The sequence below is a fragment of the Cebus imitator genome, unplaced genomic scaffold (assembly GCF_001604975.1).
Source record: "Cebus imitator isolate Cc_AM_T3 unplaced genomic scaffold, Cebus_imitator-1.0 Scaffold0, whole genome shotgun sequence".
Lineage (NCBI taxonomy): Eukaryota > Metazoa > Chordata > Mammalia > Primates > Cebidae > Cebus > Cebus imitator.
This window is the reverse complement of record NW_016107315.1, coordinates 2,028,790-2,046,729: the sequence shown is the minus strand read 5'-3', so window position 1 is coordinate 2,046,729 and position 17,940 is coordinate 2,028,790. Positions and strand designations below refer to the sequence as shown.

Here is a 17,940-nt window from a genome sequence, read left to right as displayed (position 1 = left end):
ACCTGGCCGACACCTCTCACCTGATGCCCGTGTAGTGTGTAGAGCAGCCGGCCCTCCATCAGGTCCAGGATCTTCAGGGTCGAGTCGCTAGAGGCCGTGATCAGGTAGCTTCCCGACGGGTGGAAAGAGAGCGCGTTTACTGCTGCGCTGTGCACTGGGGGAAGGACATCAGTCAGGTGCTGGCTGGGAGGCACAGGGAGCAAGCTGAAGCCCAGGACGGGCAATCAGGGCTAATCGAGGCTCGTCACAGGCCTGATGGGGCTGGGCCAGGATGGTCATTGCTCAGAAGAGCTGTGGAGAACCCAGTAGGGATTTCCCAGGAGAGGGAAACAATCAAAGGACAGGAAAAGGCCCATTCAAAGCCAAAGGCAGGCAGTGGAAGACAGGCAGATGGAAACAGATGCAAAAGCCAGAGACAGCAGACAATTCCTCCATCCTCTCCCATGGCACTGAGTGGTCAAGCTGGCACAAAATAGAGCACTCAGACATACAAACATAGCCTTTGGTCTGTCCAACATACATTTGGTTTCTTTCAAGAATCCAAATGGGAAATAAAACACCTGAAATGTCAATACAATGCCACTGCCATACAGGAAGGACGTGCATGGGGGCAGACGAGCAGAAAGCTCAGACATTCTTAGGAACCAGTCAGGCCCGCGTTCGGACCCCCAGCCTCCTGTCAGCTCACACCCTGGCCTTGAGCAAGCATCTTTTTTTTTTAAGAGATGGAGTCTTGCTCTGTCGCCAGGCCGGAGAACAGTGGCACAATCTCAGCTCACTGCAGCCTCCATCTCATGGGTTCAGGAGATTCTCTTGCCTCAGCCTCCTGAGTAGCTGGGACTACAGGTGCGCCACCACATCTGGCTAATTTTTGTATTTTTAGTAGAGATGGGGTTTCACTGTGTTGGCCAGGCTGGTCTCAAACGCCTGACTTCATGTGATCCACCTGCCAGAGCCTCCCAAACCACTGGAATTGTAGTCGTGAGCTACCACGTCTGGCCTGAGCAAGCATCTTGACCACATTGAGCCTCAGTTCCTCCATCTGTGCGGGTGCTGTGGGGATGCTACTAAGTTAAGCACATGAGGCCTTTGCAGAGTGAGCCATCCAATGCCAACACAGATGTTCCTCTCCTTTGCCCCCTGCATCCCATGCAACTCCAGGTCTTGCCATTTCACCCACTCAACAGCTTGGGCCTGTCCATGACTCTCTTTTCCCTGTCATCCCAGCCTAACCCCATCATCTTTTCTGGTATCCCTCACTCTCCAAGATCCGGCCACCCCACCAGCTCTGTCAATTCCCCCAGCCGCAGAGCTTTTTTTACCCCTTGTTTCCAACGGGCCTGGGAGACTTTGCCCTCCCCTGTCCCTGACCTTAAAGGTCAGTACTGGAAACCACCTCCGCCAGGAAGCCTCCCCTGGCCTCCCAATTAGGGCTACCCCTTCATTTGTCTTTCCAAAGCACCACAAGCTTCCTATCAGTTCACTCTTCATGTTTACATGCAACTATCTGACTCGCATCTGGATCTCCCACGAGACCATGAACTCCAGCAGGCAGGGGTGGTGCTGAGTCCCTGGCTCCCAGCTCAGTGCCGGCGCCAAGCAGGACTCAGAAAGTAGTTGGTGAGCAAGTGCTTAAGCTGGGCATACAGAAGCCCCAGCAGGTTATACAGCCCTTCCTCAAGGCCAATAGCATGTTCCAGGTGAAGCCAGGGGCAGACCTGGGCAGTCTAGAGCAACTCCACAGCCAATGCATGGATCAGCTGTATCACAGCCTCCTAGGGTGACTTCTGAGGAAAACCCCAGTGTCTTCCTTCCCATTACCACAAGCCCAATGAGGAAAACCAGTGGGGCTAAAATAACCGCAACCCTGCCAAGTCAGAATTGCCACCAACATAAAGGCAAACTCAAAACCAACCGTCATCTTAGCACCGGGAGGCTGCAAGAACCACTGCTGGGCTGGTAAACACGCCCACTGTGAAACGGTCCTCAACAAAGCCCACAGGGTGCATGCAGCCCCTCAGATGCCAACCCAGCTGATGTGCTGATGTGCTGGGGAGTCTGGATACATGTTCCCAAGCACACTTAAGGGGAGACAGCCAAGGCTTTACGTAACATGATATTTATATCTGAACAACACCCTCCAAGCGCCAGGAACTCTAGGAGGCAGCCTGGAGAGGGACCAGTGGGGTCTCTGAAGCCAGCTCTCAGAGGCAGAATTCAGAGCCCCCCACACACACACAAAGTCTGCACTGGGATAAAGGCCACCCCCACCCCTCCATGAGCAGAAGCTGGCAGAGGAGCAGCCGGTGGCAGGAGGGTGCAGAAGGGAGGCCACGCTCAGGGAGCTCAGGGCTTCCCAGCACCACCAGGGTGGTAGGGTCAGTGTATGGATGGCCACACCATGGCCCTCCACCTGGTCAAGCCCATCCAAGAAAGAATCTCTCCCAGAGGAAGGGTATCAGAAGCCCCACTCCACATAAATGCCAGGAATACCCAAGGCTGGGTGGAAACACCAAGAGCCATTTACTCCAGAAGAGGGGTTGGCCTGGCACACCAGGCTTTGGGGAATGTCCAGACACCAGGACCCACCCGCCTTTCCCCACTTGCTCTCTGCCTCATCCACTGGCCGCACCAGCCTCTATTCTCACTCCTGCCTCTGTGGAGGTGGTAGAGAGCGGGTAATCTAGGGAGGCCTCATCATAAGAACCATCCCTGCATGGAGTCTACCATGAAGGCTCCATGAGGGCATGAGCCTTCTGGCATGATGCCTTGAGCGCCAACTGTCTGAGAATGACCCACTTTTTGTCAAGTCCAAAGCCGCAGGCCTCTTCTTGGCTCCATGGCAGATATAAGTAATGACACACACTGCCACCTAGGTGGCAGCTATGAGCTCATGGCTCTTATCTCCCCTTGTCCATCCCAAAGAGAGAACTCTGACTCCAGGTCAGAGATACACCAACGTCAAACTTCTACAGATCATCAGGGGCCCAGGGATGAGGCCACCACAACCCCTGCTCCCAAACACCAGGAACTAGTCATGGATTGTGGGCAGCAGGTCGCCTAAGCAGAGACCCAAATACCTGCCCTCCACAACCCTCTGCATGTAAAGGCCTGGGCAAACCTAGGCCCACTACCTAACAGGCTCCAAACCAGCCGAGGGCCCAGAGAAAGCCTGGGTGCCCATGCAGGAGGTACCTCTTTGGAGGAGACCATGCCAGGGCCAAGCCCCACCCCAACATCCTTCCACAAAAGGACAACTCACTTTCTCCAGGGTGGTATCTTGTAATGCGCAACTGGTATTACCAGTGACATGGTGGCTCTGGGTTAACAAGAGGCTTTGGATTCATACCACAAAGGTGCTCTGATACCTGCAGCAAAGGACACCCAAAATACTCCTCTTCGCAAATGCCATGTAAATGCTCCCTTCAAGATGGTGGAAATGTAGGTTGGCTAGATCTGGTGAGACAGCACCACAGCACCCCAATCAACTCTTTTAGTCTCAAAACACCAAGTACAGGGTGCAGGCCTGCCCTGCTAGCTGCAACTACTTAAAACCCTCCAGCTAGGCATGCTGGCTCATGCCTATAATCCTAGCACTTTGGGAGGCTGAGGTGAGAGGACTGCTTGAGTTCAGGAGTTTAAGGTCAGCCTGGGCAATACAGTGAGATCCCAACCCCACCTCTGAAAGGAAAAAAAAGAAAAAACCCTCCATGACCATGTAGGAGGCCAGGCGGGGGTGCAGGAGTACACTAAGGACCAGTAGGACTCTGAGTTCTAAGCCCTGCTGACAGCCAGCCAAAGAGACCACCTCTCCCAGGGAGCCTGGGAATTAAATGACTAATCATCGAAGTGCAAGGAACCCAGCATGAGACAGTAGACAGAATGCCAGGCTCAAAGGCCTTCAGGTGGAGACTCAGACCCACAGCTTTCCAGCTGTGTGACCGTGGGCTGCACACTCCACATTTGTGAAATGGAGAGTAACCCTACTTTGCTGGCCACCAAGGCCTGTCACTGGATAATGGACCTGCACGTGCTGTAAGCCACGAAGCACATTACAGGTTCTGGGACGGGGGCTGCTGCTCAGATGCCTGAACAGTCTTAACGTGGGCTTAGAGCATATGGAGCTAACCCACCGCCATGGGGATTGGCACTCCTAGGGCTCCACAAGCCCATCAACTCCTTGCTGAATTGGGAAATCAGAACTGCTCCCTCCAGTGATAGGCCAGAGCCAAGAAACTCCTTGCCTGGGAAGAGAGTCAGCCAGCACAAGGAAAATGGCTCCAGCTGCCTCCAATAGCCCAAAGCCCCAAGCAGGCTTCAACTCCAACAACCCTAGCCAGAACAGGAAGTGCCCTCCATAGAGCACAACATAAACGGCTGGACGTAGGCAGGTTGGCTTACTAGCCACACACTGCAATAACATTAACCAACTCCTCTCACAAGAGACCATCAACCTCTGACATCAGAAGGCCACTCTGGAAGTGCCTGGTGCCCATCCAGAGTCATTATGGGAGACACTGGATGTCACTGTGTCCTTAGGTTTCCCTTGGGTTTCCTAGGGATCAGGGAAAGAAAGCAGATTGGGCATCCGTTGCCAGGGTACTGGGAGCCACTGGGAGCCCTTCCTGGGGAATGAGCCTCCAAAGAGATCCCACTGCACCTATGGGAGTGGGGGAGTCACTTGGGTAGAGGGTTCCCCACTAGTTTCAGCTAGAGGTTTCCTGGCGAGCCCCTAGACCTGAGCAGACCTGGCCAGGTCCTCCCGTCAGCAGAGGATGAGAGGTATGTTCCCCCTACCGGTGAGCTCAGATCAACCTGGCTCACTGTGCCTGAGGGTCAGCCTAGGGGCTATGGGATGAGTCCACTATCCTGTGAACAGTTACCACTAGCCATGGCCTTGAATGGGGAGTTCAGGGGGAACCGGCTGTGTTTATGGGGCACTCCAAATCCCACTAAGCCTCCTATCTGCACTAGGGGTGGCTTAGGGATGAGACACTGCAGGCCCACTCAGAGGCTGTCATAAGAGGCAAGGCCAGAAGCACAAGCAGACTGCAATCTCCCAGCGGGGCCTGTCAGCCCACACACTCAGCTCCACTCAGGTCTTGGCCCCCAGGGCTCATCTGAGTCCACCCACACCTCCCTGACCTGCCATCATGGAGCTCCACTCCTACCCACCGCCAAGCCTGCTCCCTCAAGGACCCCAGGTCCCTCTCCCCAGCACCCACCAGTCTCCTCGACTGCTCTGCATCACACTACCTCCTGACCACCCTCTTCACAAGACCCCACTCTCCTTCACTCCCCAGCCTCTGCCCTCCTCAGCTCTCCCATGCTGGGAGATGGGGCTCATATCCCTCCCTCTGGCTTACTTTGTGGACCTTTTATCTTCTGTGGCCCCTCAATTATAGGGACTCAGAATGTGGCCTCAGCCATTCTCACATTCCAGATCCCTGGGGCCAACTGGGTCAGCTTCTCTGCTTCTACTCAATCTCTGAAACCCATTCCCCACTCTGATGCCAGCCCCCACTTTGATACTAGGCACAGCTGGTCCACTAACCCATCACTGGGGCATACCAGCCCCCCAACCCCAGCAGGCTCTGGACACCACTGCCCTCTCAGATGTCCTTCTTCCCTTCACACCTTAAATGATGAGGCCAGTCCTAGCACTGCCTATCAGGCCACATCTTTGGGACCCTGAGCCAGAGATGGCATCTGAGGCCCTTCCCAAGGGGTACCTGCAGCTATACCCGTTAACAGGCCCAGACTCCTGATCCATCAGAGATGGGCCTGGACCCTCCCAGGGTCACCTAGAGATCCTCTCCTCCCAGTGTCAGGACGTACACAGCACAAACCACATACTCAGCCCTGTGTTATAGTCCTTAAGTGGCTTTTCCCACCAGAGCCTCACAAAGCCATGAGGAAGGCCTACTGCCACCCCCTTTACAGAAAGGAAGCAGAGCATGTGCTCCTGACCACTGTCCTGCCTCGTTGCCTTCCCCTCTCATCTCTCCCTGTCCAAGTCCTCCCTCCTCTGCACCTGCCCACATACCCCTGTCAACTGTGCAGATGTGCCCTTCACTCAGGCCTGGCCCAGGGTAGAAAGCTGAAAGAGGGATGGGAGAGGTATGGGCTCCAAGTGGAGGCAAGCCCCACTGCTCTTCTGTTCCAGAAGCCTCTGTCTGAAAGAGCATTGGTGGCAAACCCCAGGGCTTCCTGTGTGGGGGGGAAAAAATGTTCTTTGTGGCTGGCCCCTGCCACCTGGTGGTGGTGTAGGGTACTAAAGGCCTTAACCAACCAGGCTGGCCTCACCAGGCCAGACAGGACTGAGAGAGACACTGTCATTGTCATCATCACTAACACTGTACCTCCTTCCCTGCTTTTTCTGCCAGCCACCCTCTCAATTCTTAATATCAGACAACTCATTAACCCTCCCAACACCTCCTGTGAGACAGGCCCCATCACTGTCCCAGGAGCCCCATGGAGTCAAATGACCTGCCCAACATCACACAGCCAAGAATGTTTTAAAAACTGGCTGCAGAGCCCGCTCGCCATCATGTGCTTTTCAAGACTAGGATCTTCCCATTCTGGGAAGGTCTGCTCACCTCAGTTACCCCCAAGAAAGTGCTGTCCTCGAACACCAAGAGTCAGCTAGGAAGGGTGTGGGAGTTTCGGAGCCCCACACCTGTGTCCAGCCATGTCCTTCCCATTTCAGGTGTGGCTTATGGAAGCAAGCCCAAGAACTTTAAGCTTAGTCCCAGGTCAATGACCATGATTCTTCAAACAACTCCAGCTCTGCCTCCTTCCTGGTCTCGGCCCTGGTCCAGTCTTGCTCATCTCTGTTTTGCCAGCTGCACAATTCCCAATTTCTCCAATGACTCCTCACCAGCTCCCTTCCCCGGGCCCAACCCCGGAACTGGGGTGCCTCATGGCCCTGCCCACTCATACTTGCTATCAGGCCAGTTCCCTACCCCAACACTCTCAGCTAGCTTATCCTGGGCATGTCTAAGTCCGCCCTCGCCCTCCAACTCCCACCTGAGCCTGACATGAGCCCATGTTTACTGCCCACCACCCTGCCTTTCAAGGGCTACCATCCTGGGCCTGACCTCTAGCTAAGTCAACCCTCCCTATGGCTCACGGCTCTACATCTGTGGAGGACACTGTAAGACCAGAGGTGGCCACAATGCTGCCTCTACTGATAGCCCTGTTCCCTTTACCATAGGTCATGGGCTGTCACCTTGGCCCCGGAGGGCAGAGCCTCCATCACCAGGAAAGGTGAGTGGCATGCCCCTGAGAAGTGGTCCTCAAGGGAAGCCCTGGCCAGAGCCCCAGTGGACTCATCATCTGGCCTGCAGTGTGCGTGAGACTCTGCCACTTTGGAGGTGGGCATTGAAGGATTCAGTGGAAGCCAGGTAGCACCAAGCTCCATCTCCTGGCCACAGTTCCAGGCCAGGACAGCCATGCCACAGACTCCCACCACTAGAACCCCAACAGACCCAGGACACCTTCCCACCCAAGGCCATCTCAGGCCCATTTAGCACCGCAGCACGGAACCAACACCAGCACAGTCCCACCAGGGCTGTCCTAGGGCCCAGGACACTGTTCACCACTTACACTGATAATGTTGCAGCAGCCGGTGAGTCCGCACATCCCACACCTTCACTGTGTTGTCCATGCCAGCAGCAGCAATACACGTACCACTGGGGTGGAAGTCCACGTAGGTGACAAAGCTGGAAAGACAGGGGCCACCATGCACTACAGGAGGCCTTTCCTGGTTCAGGATGGACCCAAAAACATTGAGTGCTTTCCCATCCCTGTGTCCTGCCCATGCTGTTCCCTAGACGCAGACACCTCCTTTCTGTCACATTTGTTTACCAGATGGCCAAGGGAGAGCAAGAAGTAGAAGGTGAGAACAGTGGCCAGCAACAAACTAAGGTGGACTGACCAGGGAGCACATCCCACCACCAACTTTAAATACAAGGTAAGAAAGCTATCTTCCAACCCAAAAGTCAGCCGGGCTGTCCTGGGGTTTTCAAAGTTGGAGCTGGTACCCTTGCCAGGGGTGGCTACAGAGCAGATCCTCCCAGCTCACGCACAGGTGAGAAGGTCCATCAGGGCTACAGGGCCACTGGCCCATCTCTCTCTAGGAGACAGGCCAAGGACCCTCACTACACCCATATGTGATACCCAGGCTGGTACCATGTCCAGCTGTCAAAGAGAAGACCTTGTGGCTCCAGGCCCAAAGGAGGGCAGAAGCTGGAGTCCCTATTCAAATGTGGGCTCCTCTCTCTCCTGATGATGTGGCACAATATGAACAGCCACCATCTGCTATAGGAACACAATAAGTTTGTAAAGCCATCACCATGGGTAACATACCAAGTTTAAAACCACATTTTTAAAATGTAGTTTTGGTGACTGAGTGTCAACTGCTCACAGAAAGACATGTTGTAATACTAAGAACCAGAAAGTGAAGGGGAAAAAGAGAAGCCCAAAGAATTACACAGCTCCAAAGAACTGCAAGGCTTGAGGTTAAGCACTCCTGTTATTCGTGGGATGGGGCTAAAGCTTCCACCCACCCAGGAAAAGATACAGAGCTAGGTTGCCAGACCTCGAAAAAATCATCAGACAAGGGGCAGCAGTGACAAGATGCTGGTCCCATGGCTCCAGCCACTGAAGGCCACTGGCCTCCTCAAGCCCAGGTCTGTGCTCTGTGCTTAAGCGCCTACAAGGTGGAGGACAACATCCAGGGACTCACCCGCCATGCTCACAGTATGAGTGGACGCACTCCCGGCTGCTCTTGTCCCAGAGCTTGACAGTCTTGTCATCACTGGCAGACACGATGAGCCGCCCGTCGGGGGAGAACCTGAACCGGGTGGGGCACAAGTCACACTACGGACTAACAGACGACATGGGCACCAACACCTTCTTCCACAGCCACTCTTCCTTAAGTGCCTACTATCTGCCTCCAGGAACCACCTGGGGTTACATTCCCTGCTGTGATTTTTTGTTTGTTTGTTTGCTTGTTTTGAGACGGAGTCTCGCTCTGTCACCAGGTTGGAGTGCAGTGGCGCAACCTCGGCTCACTACAACTTCTGCCTCCTGAGCTCAAGCGATTCTCCTGCCTCAGCCTCCCAAGTAGCTGTGACTACAGGCACGCGCCACCACGCCCAGCTAGTTTTTGTATTTTTAATAGAGATGGGGTTTCACCATGTTGACCAGGATGGTCTCGATCTCTTGACCTCGTGATCTGCCCACCTCAGCCTCCCAAAATGCTGGGATTACAGGCGTGAGCCACTGCACCTGTCCTGTGATTTTTTTTTTAATTTGAGTACCCTAATATGTCTTTTCAGGAACAAATGCATCGCATCCTAGGAGGCAATGTCACTTCTGTTTATTTGGTTCTATCTTAAAATTATACTTTGTTACTAAAAATCGTAACTTATAGCACTTGATCATTTTTCTTTTTTCCTTCTAAAGAGTTTTTCAGGAACCTGTGACTACATTTTGGTTTTGGTTGCGTTTTGTTTTTTTAAGACAGGGTATCGCTCTGTCGCCCAGGCTGGAGTGCAGTGGTGTTATCTCAGCTCACTCCAGCCTCAACCCCCTGGGCTCAAGTAATCCTCTCACTTCAGCCTCCCCAGTAGCGGGTACTACAGGTGTGCACCACCTCACCCAGCTAATTTTATTTTATTTTATTTTTTTAGAGATGGGGCTCACTATGTTGCCCAGGCTGGTCTCTAAATCCAGGACTTAAAGGATCCTCCCATTCCTCCACCCAAAGTGCTAGGATTACAGGTATGTGCCCTTAAGCTCAGCCTATGACTTAATTGTAAATGTTATAAAATTGTTTCTTGTATTTTTTTCTTCCTGAATTTGTGAAACTTATTGACCCTTCCTGTTGCTCTTGTTTTTGTTTTCTTACTTAACTTCATGCACAACAGCCCCCTCCCATCCCAACAGCTTACTCTGACCAAAAGGAAGAAAGACTTCTTTTCGACCTAGAGGAAAACCAAACTAAATAAACAAAAAGAAAAGAAAAATAAAAAAAAACAGTGTCTGCCTCATGTTGAGCACAGAGCAGCCTTATGCACATAAAGCACCAGCACGGCCCGTGGCACACGGCACATGGCAACATGCAGCCAGCACTGCCTGCCAGCAACTTTTGCAGGAAGGTGGCCAAAAGCTCACCATCAGTGTCATGACTCTGGGCCCAGGTCCTCTGAGTCTACATTTGACTCATGTGTGGGTCAGCAAGACACAACCTGCCAACAAAAGGCATGAGGTCCTGGGGACTGCCACCAAAGGCCCAATACAGACTTCATACCCCAGTTTGCTGGCCTGGCCCCTCCTGATCCCAGGACCCTAGTCATAAAGCCTCTAAGAGCCATCAGGGGTCTCCCAGGACAAAGGAATGGGGGTGTCCTGGAGAACAGTAAGTTGTATGGGGTCCTCAGAAGAACACATCTCAGTAGTCCCCAACTTCTGACTCCTGGTTTCCTAGTGTCCCCTGGCACCCCAACCCCTTCCTCTGAAGTAAAGACATATGACCCATGAGGAAGCTCTGTTGAAAAAAACCAAATAAGCTAGAAGTCGGAATATCTGTCTGCAATTCTTGGACCTTGAAAGTCCTTTGGGTCACCTGGCCCCCATCTGCAGAGCACTGGCTCCCCAGCCAGAGGGAAGGTCAGCCTCCAGGCGAAGCCCCCACCTCAGAAGCCTGAGCCCCAGTCTGGGAGCTCTGGAGCAAAATAATCCTCTGAAAACACCGCAGAGGAAAGTAGGCAAGCCTTACTGTCAGAAAGCTGGGTTCACACTCCAGCTCTGCCACAGACCCACCGTGTGCTCTGAGACAAGACACTACTGTTCTGAGCCCCCATTTCCTCATCTGCAAAATGGAAATGATGCCACCTAGCTTGCAGAACTGTCTCAAGAAACAAAAAGAAAATGTACAGTGTACTGAAAGTACCTAATTCTTGTTTTTGATAATAAATGGCCTCTGTGGACCCAGTTTGTGTTTGTCAACACAGATGTCAGAGGGTCATCATGGCTGATTTTGGACTAACTTATGTGTCATGCATCAGCTCTGTGAAGCTTCTCAACAACCTACAGTGCAGGAGCTACTATAGTTCCATTTTGCAGATAAGGAAACCAAGGCTGAGGAGCTTAAACAATGCCTAAGTAACTTTCCCAAGATCACAAGTTGGTGCCTAGCAGTCCCTGTGCCAGCCCCCAACCCCCAGGGTTCCTCCAAGGGTATCCAGACAGGACAATGCTCACTTGGCACAGCGGACCCAGTTGATGTGCTGGCTCAGGGAGAACAGGAATTTCTGGCGATGAGTTGACCACACTTTGACTGTCTTGTCGTCAGAGGCTGTCACGAAGGACTGGCCATCACTGCAGAAGTGGACACTCCTCACGGTGGCTGTGTGTGCACGAAACGAGGTTGACTCACCTTTGCTAAAAGGACAGGCATCCAAGAGTGAGGAACCCCACAGTGACATGAAAGCGCACAAGCACATCAAAGCTCTCCCTACTCCTCAAGCACCATCCCAAAGTCAGCCAAGCCCGAGTACCACAGGCTCCACAAGGGAAGGCCAGAGCTTCTCCAACAGGAGCAGAGCACCACCCCCAGGCCACCCAAATGAACACAGCATCAGACGGCATTTCTTTAGGGATAGATGGAGTCAGCCAAGAACTCCTCTCCCAACCCTGAGGGGAGGGCTCCAATTGCAGCCCCAGTCTCTGATGGCACCTCTTACAAAGCAGAGAAGTCCCACTGTGACCAGTCCAGAGCCAAGCTAGGGGACCTGGGTGGGGATGGCTCTGGCACCAGGGCCCCAGACTTTGACAAGCCTCCTCAAAGTCTACAACTCACACATTGGGTACCCAGAGGCGAACAGTCTTGTCTCTGGAGCCGGAGGCAAGCAGGTGTCCCGAAGGAGAGAAGTTCACACAGGTGACAGCATCCTTGTGGCCAGTGAAGCGGTAGGCACGTGACTGGGGCTTCATGTGCCACACCATGAGGCATGAGTCCATGGAGCCGCTGGCTGAGGACAGTGGGTGATGCTATGACCCACAGCTTTAAGGGGCTTCAAGCCTCCACCAAGATGTTGGAGAGGCAGGGGGAGCAACTGGCCCAGCACCACGTTCCCCAGCATCCACAAACAGGACTGTGAGGAGTCTCCCATAGGGCAGGGCACATCTCAAGGTGTGGTCTGGAGGTGGAGAGCCTGTGGCCCAGAGTTCTCCAAGGAGCACACCCACATGGGAACAAGACCTAGGTCCTTCCCATGCCAGCCCTGGACTGCAATCTGGGAAAACTCATCCCCATGGGGCCCAGAGTCTCCCCATCGACACATCCTGAGAGCACCAGATAGCAAGTCCTCTCCGGCTAGGGAGCCAGCCCCTCCCATTAAGAGGGCCCAACTCAGTATGAAGCCTAATGGAGGTCCCCAAAACTGACCAAAAATGACCTCAGTTCTCTCTTAACCTTTAAAACACCAGAGACCAGCAGCCTCTGGCAGGGGGCCTTGATGACAGGATGAAGGGGCAAGCTTCTGCAGGAAGCAGAAAGTGCAGTCATAAAGGCTGTGTGCAAAACCTCATGCAACCAAGGAAAGGGGGCACTCAGCTGCAGCATAAGGGCAGTGGGGGTGAGGGGGTGCCTGGCCCTGCGCAACAGCCTTCTCACCGACAAGGCTCTTCAACAAGAAGGTGTGCCTTATTACTGTGGGCAACAGAATCAATAAAGCTTCAAGGAAAAGGAGTCTGTTTTAGGGCCCACTCCAAAAGACAGACCAAAAAAGTGGCTAGGGTGTGCAGGAAAAGGCCCAGATCCCAGTCCCACCCTCAAGAGCTGTGTGGCCTCAGCAAGGCCCCTAACCTCTCTGACCCTCAGGCTCTGCATGTAAAACAGAGCTCATGAAGCCCAGTGCCCAAAGAGCTGGCACACAGAGGGTGAGGACAGTGAGTGATGCTATGACCCAAAGCTTTAACAGGCTTCAAGCCTCCACCAAGACATTGGAGAGGCAGGGTGGGCAACTGGCCCAGCTCTACCTTCCCCGGCATCCACAAACGGGACCGTGAGATGGTCTCAACAGGGCTGTGTGGTCCTTGCTGTGCTCTGCTCCCCGCCCACCACACCTCAGAGGTAAAAACTGGCCTTTTCAGCTCATAACCTAGCACCTAGACAAAATGCCTCTTCTTACCCAGCTGCTTTGTTTTGATACTGAAGTCCACACAGGTAACTGCATCTCGGTGGCCCTTAAAATGCCTTTCCAGCGAGGGGTCCTCCTGAGGGAGAGCCAGGGTCAAATGTGTGAAGCCTGGGTGAGGAAGGGGGTTCCCCAGGGCCAGCACTCTTCCTACAACAGCCAGGGAGGGTTAAAAATGCTCAAGGCATGATCTTATATTAAGAAAATCCTAAGGAATCCACTAAAAACTATTCAAATTAATACATCAGCTGTGGAAAAGCTTCAACAAAAACAAAAAAAAGAACAAATGAGTTCAGCAAGGTGGCAGGATACAAAAATCAGGACACAAAAATCAATTGTCTTTCTGTACACTAGCAGTGAACAATCCAAAAAATAGAACTATTTAATTTGATATATAAAAAATGAAATAGGAATAATTTAACAAAAGAAGTGCAGGACTTGAACAGTGACAATGACACTGAGAGAAATGAAAGAACACTTAAATAATGGAAAGACATTCCATGTTCATGAACAGGAAGACATACTATTATTAAGATACAATACTCCTTAGATTGAGCTACAGATTCCACATAATTCCTATCAAAATCCCAGGTGTCTTTTTTGCAGAAACTGTCAAGCTGATCCCAAAATTCACATGAAAATACAAGATACCCAGAATAAAACAAAACGATCTTAAAAAAAAAAAACACTGTGGAAAGCAATTTGGCAGTTCCTCAAAAAGTTAAACATCGGTCAGGTACAACGGCTCACACTTCTAATCCCCACACTTTGGGAGGCTGAGGCAAGAGGATCACTTGCACTTGAAGCCAGGAATTCAACACCAACCTGGGTAACACAGCAAAATCCTGTCCCTACAAAAAAATTAAAGAATTAGCCAGGTAGATTGGCTTGTGTCTGTAGTCCCAGATACTCAGGAGGCTGAGGTGGGAGGACTGCTTGAGCACAGGAATTCAAGGTTACAGTGAGCTCTGATCACACCACTGTACTCCAGCCTGAACAACAGAGCAAGACTCAAAAAAAAAAAAAAAAAAGTAGTTAACCTGGCACAGTGGCTCACGCCTATAATTCCAGCACCTCGGGAGGCAAAGGCAGGCGGATCACCTGAGGTCAGGAGTTCAAGACCAGCCTGGCAAACATGGCGAAACCGCCCCCCTACTAAAAATAAAAAAATTAGCTGGGTATGGTGGCAGGTGCCTGTAGTCCCAGCTATCTGGGAGGCTGAGGCAGGAGAACTGCTTGAACCTGGGAGGAGGAGGTTGCAGTGAGCCAAGATCAAACTACTGCACTTCAGCCTGGCCAATGGAGTTAGACTCTGTCTCAAAAAATAAATAAATGAATATATATATATAGTTAAACATGGTTAGCAAATGACCCAGCAATTCTAGGTAAATACTCAAAAGTGTTGAAAACATGGTTTATGCAAGAACTTGTACAAAAATGTTCAGAGCAGCATTTTTCTTAATAGCCAACAAGTGAATGAACCCAAATGTCCATCCACACATAAGTGAATAAACCAAATGCAGCATATCCATACTACAGAATAGTATACAGTCATTAAGAAGGACTGAGTGGCTGGGCGCGGTGGCTCACGCCTGTAATCCCAGCACTTTGGGAGGCCGAGGCGGGTGGATCACGAGGTCAAGAGATCGAGACCAACCTGGTCAACATGGTGAAACCCCGCCTCTACTAAAAATACAAAAATTCAGCTAGGCATGGTGGCGTGTGCCTGTAATCCCAGCTACTCAGGAGGCTGAGGCAGGAGAATTGCCTGAACCCAGGAGGTGGAGGTTGCGGTGAGCCGAGATCGCACCATTGCACTCCAGCCTGGGTAACAAGAGCGAAACTCCGTCTCAAAATAAATAAATAAATAAATAAATAAATAAAATAAATTAAAAAAAGAAGGACTGAGTGCTGATGCTTGCTGCAACATGGATGAACCTTGAAAACTTGCTAAGTGAAAGAAATCAAACACGAAAGGCCACATTTTGTCTAATTCCATTCATATGAAAAGTTCAGAATAGTCAAATCTATAGAAAGTATTAATATACTAATGATTGCCAAGGGTTGGGAAAAAATAGGGAAAGGGAAGAAGCAGCAAGGGTGACTGTCATTGAGCATGGGGTTTCTTTTTGGGATGATGAAAATATTCTAGAATTAGTGACTATAGTTGCACAACACTGTGAATGTACTAAAAACTACTGAACTGTACACTTTAAGAGGTGAATTCTATGGTATGTGAATATCTTAATAATTTTTTAAAAGCCTAGAGAGAGAAAATAGGGACCTTACAGCAATCCCTCACCCCATCTCAGGAATCAGAACCTATCACCTCAATGCCACCACAGACTGGCCAGTGAACCCGAAAGGTCAGCCCTGGACAGGTCCCCATGGCATCACCACCACCTCCACTCTACCCATCATCAAAGAAAGAGCAAGGCCATTCAGGACATTGCTTAGGAAAACAGCAGAAAGAGTATTCCAGAGACTATCTCCATCCAATAGCAGCTTGTATCTCAATGCTTGAAGGTTATAATTCAGCCATCCAAACATCTCCCCCTACTCTAACTATCAGAAACATCAAGGGAACATTTTGGGTGCTCCAGGGAGCCCAAAGCCTCCTCCTGGGAAAGGATATCGTTGGGGCACAGCAAAGCCACTGCCACCCTACGGAGCAGTAACTAGAACAAAGGCCCTATGGCCTTGTGCCCAGCTCCACCCCAAACACACCTATCAGAGTCTCCTTTCAACAACAAAGGGAGTAGCAGCTGGGGGACGGCCCCCAACAGAGCCTTCTGCTCTCACCTGAGCTTCTGGAAAGAACATGGGTAAGAGAGTGCCCGCCTCTAGGCTCAGTGGGAAGGGGCAAGTCCAAGTCCACCCCTGACCGGTAGGTCCCGTGATACCTCTCAACATCACCTCCCCTCTGTAGTTCCCTGCATGTGGGCCTCATCTCCCTCAACAGTGGTTTGTACTTGCGGGGACATGAAGGGAGGTAGAGTACCAGATTAGGAGTCAAAAGGTCTGGCTCCTAGCCTAAACCCTCCGTCCAAGTCCTCAAGTACTTCAGGGCATCACAGGCTACCACCCAGCCTCCCCGACTCTCCAATCAGCCAGAGGGCCAGGCCCGTTCAAAGGAATCTCTCGAAATGAGGACCTCTGGAGGAGCGTGGACTCAGAGAGGGCGGCTCTGCCCGGCTCACACTGCAGGCCCGGGCATCCCAGTGTCCTGCTGTATCCACGTGCTGGAGCACTGAGGTCTGGGGAGCTTGGTGTACCCGCAACAAGACCCCATGCAGCCACCCACTGCTAAGAACCGGGAGAAAAGCTAGAGATGCACGATACCGGCCCCAGGTCACAAGTGAGTCAGGACGTGGTCGTGTATCCCTCGCTAGGATGCAAACTATGGAGGCAGAAGCCTGTTTGTTCGCTCCAGAAACCCGGCGCAGGGCCTGGCACGCAGGAAGTGCTCAGAAAGTGCCCGACCCAGCGCCCCCTGCACAGACGGTAAACTGGACCTGAAGAGGACCACCCTGGAACCCGGCACCTCACCCGCCCCTCGCAGCCATCGCTCTGGCCACTAGGCGCCCAATGTCCCAACGGGGAGACTGAGGTCTGGGGAGCTGCAGTCAGCGGGGCTTACCGCGCAGGGCGCAGCCATGGCGGGTCTGGCTGCACCGGAGGCTAAAGCGGTGGCCGTTGCAGTCGGTTCAGTTTCCGCGCCCCCAACGACCACCAATAGCAACGCGGGCCGCTTCGCCACGCCACGCCCACCTCAATTAAAGGAGAAGCGCCTCAGCTTTTTGCCTCACTACTGGAGGCAGAGCTGTATGACCGGCGCCACAGTCTCTGTGCCCAGTTCCGTACACCCAGACAACCCACAGACAGCGCCGCCAAAGGCGTCTGTCCGCCGCCACTCATTCCGCCTGAGAAATTAAGAGACCCAGGATGAGGGGTTCACCCCACCCGCCAGTCTTCCGGCTCCTCTAACGGCGAGCGCAGCCTTCTGGGAAATGCAGTTCCAAGCTGCCCGCGCCCCTATGTCTGGAGGAAGTTGGAACTACACTTCCCAAGATGACGTGAGAGTGGGGCGGGTTTTACCGCCCGAAGCAACGGTCTTAAGGATCTGGGAAGCGGAAGACAAGTGGGTTGCTGTGATCAGGTTGCCTTAAAGCACCCGGGCGCGCCGGCGCAGCCAGGTTTTCCCGCAGGAACCTGTTGATAACTGAGTATTCGCCTTTCGGGAACTCTCAATGGTTCGCCCGTCCGAACGTTCTTAAGACAAGTGTCGATTTTAAAGAACATAAGTTACTTGGAATCACAACCATGGAGTGGAGAGATCTAGGTTCGATTCCCAGTTGTCGCCCTGATTGGCTGTGTGATCTCAGGAAAAACGCCTCTCCTCTGTCCACCAGTTTACCCATTTGTAATACTAGGGAGTGTGGTGCAGTCTGGCCCTGTCAGGACAGGATCCTCCGTCCAAGTCCTCAAGTGCCTCAGGGTATCACAGGCTGCCACCCAGCCTCCCTGACTCTCCAGTCAGCCAGAGGACCAGGCCCGTTCAAAGGAATCTCTTGAAATGAGACCCTTCAGGCTTGAGAAGCTGTTAGAAATCCAGTCTTTAAAAGAAGAAGGGCCGGGCGCGGTGGCTCACGCCTGTAATCCCAGCACTTTGGGAGGCCGAGGCGGGTGGATCACAAGGTCAAGAGATCCAGACCATCCTGGTCAACATGGT

At 52.4% G+C, this 17,940-nt stretch overlaps 1 protein-coding gene across 4 annotated transcripts in view; it reads right to left on the bottom strand.

Annotated features, from left to right (window-relative positions):
• POC1A (POC1 centriolar protein A) overlaps positions 1 to 17,219 on the bottom strand; it is a 78,636-nt gene extending 61,417 nt beyond the window's left edge. For 2 of the 4 annotated variants that reach the window (XM_017545568.2, XM_017545704.2), the window contains exons 1-7: positions 16,849 to 17,219; positions 13,203 to 13,287; positions 11,870 to 12,041; positions 11,272 to 11,451; positions 8,750 to 8,857; positions 7,609 to 7,724; positions 21 to 154 (exon numbers count right to left, since the gene is read on the bottom strand). In XM_017545568.2, coding sequence (XP_017401057.1) covers positions 21 to 154; positions 7,609 to 7,724; positions 8,750 to 8,857; positions 11,272 to 11,451; positions 11,870 to 12,041; positions 13,203 to 13,287; positions 16,849 to 16,866 — 813 coding nt within the window. In that variant the 5' untranslated portion in view covers positions 16,867 to 17,219. The remainder of the gene's footprint in view (positions 1 to 20; positions 155 to 7,608; positions 7,725 to 8,749; positions 8,858 to 11,271; positions 11,452 to 11,869; positions 12,042 to 13,202; positions 13,288 to 16,848) is intronic. The other 2 variants (XM_017545649.2, XM_037737974.1) reach the window with 2 other exon arrangements.
• Between the last annotated feature and the right edge of the window lie 721 nt (positions 17,220 to 17,940).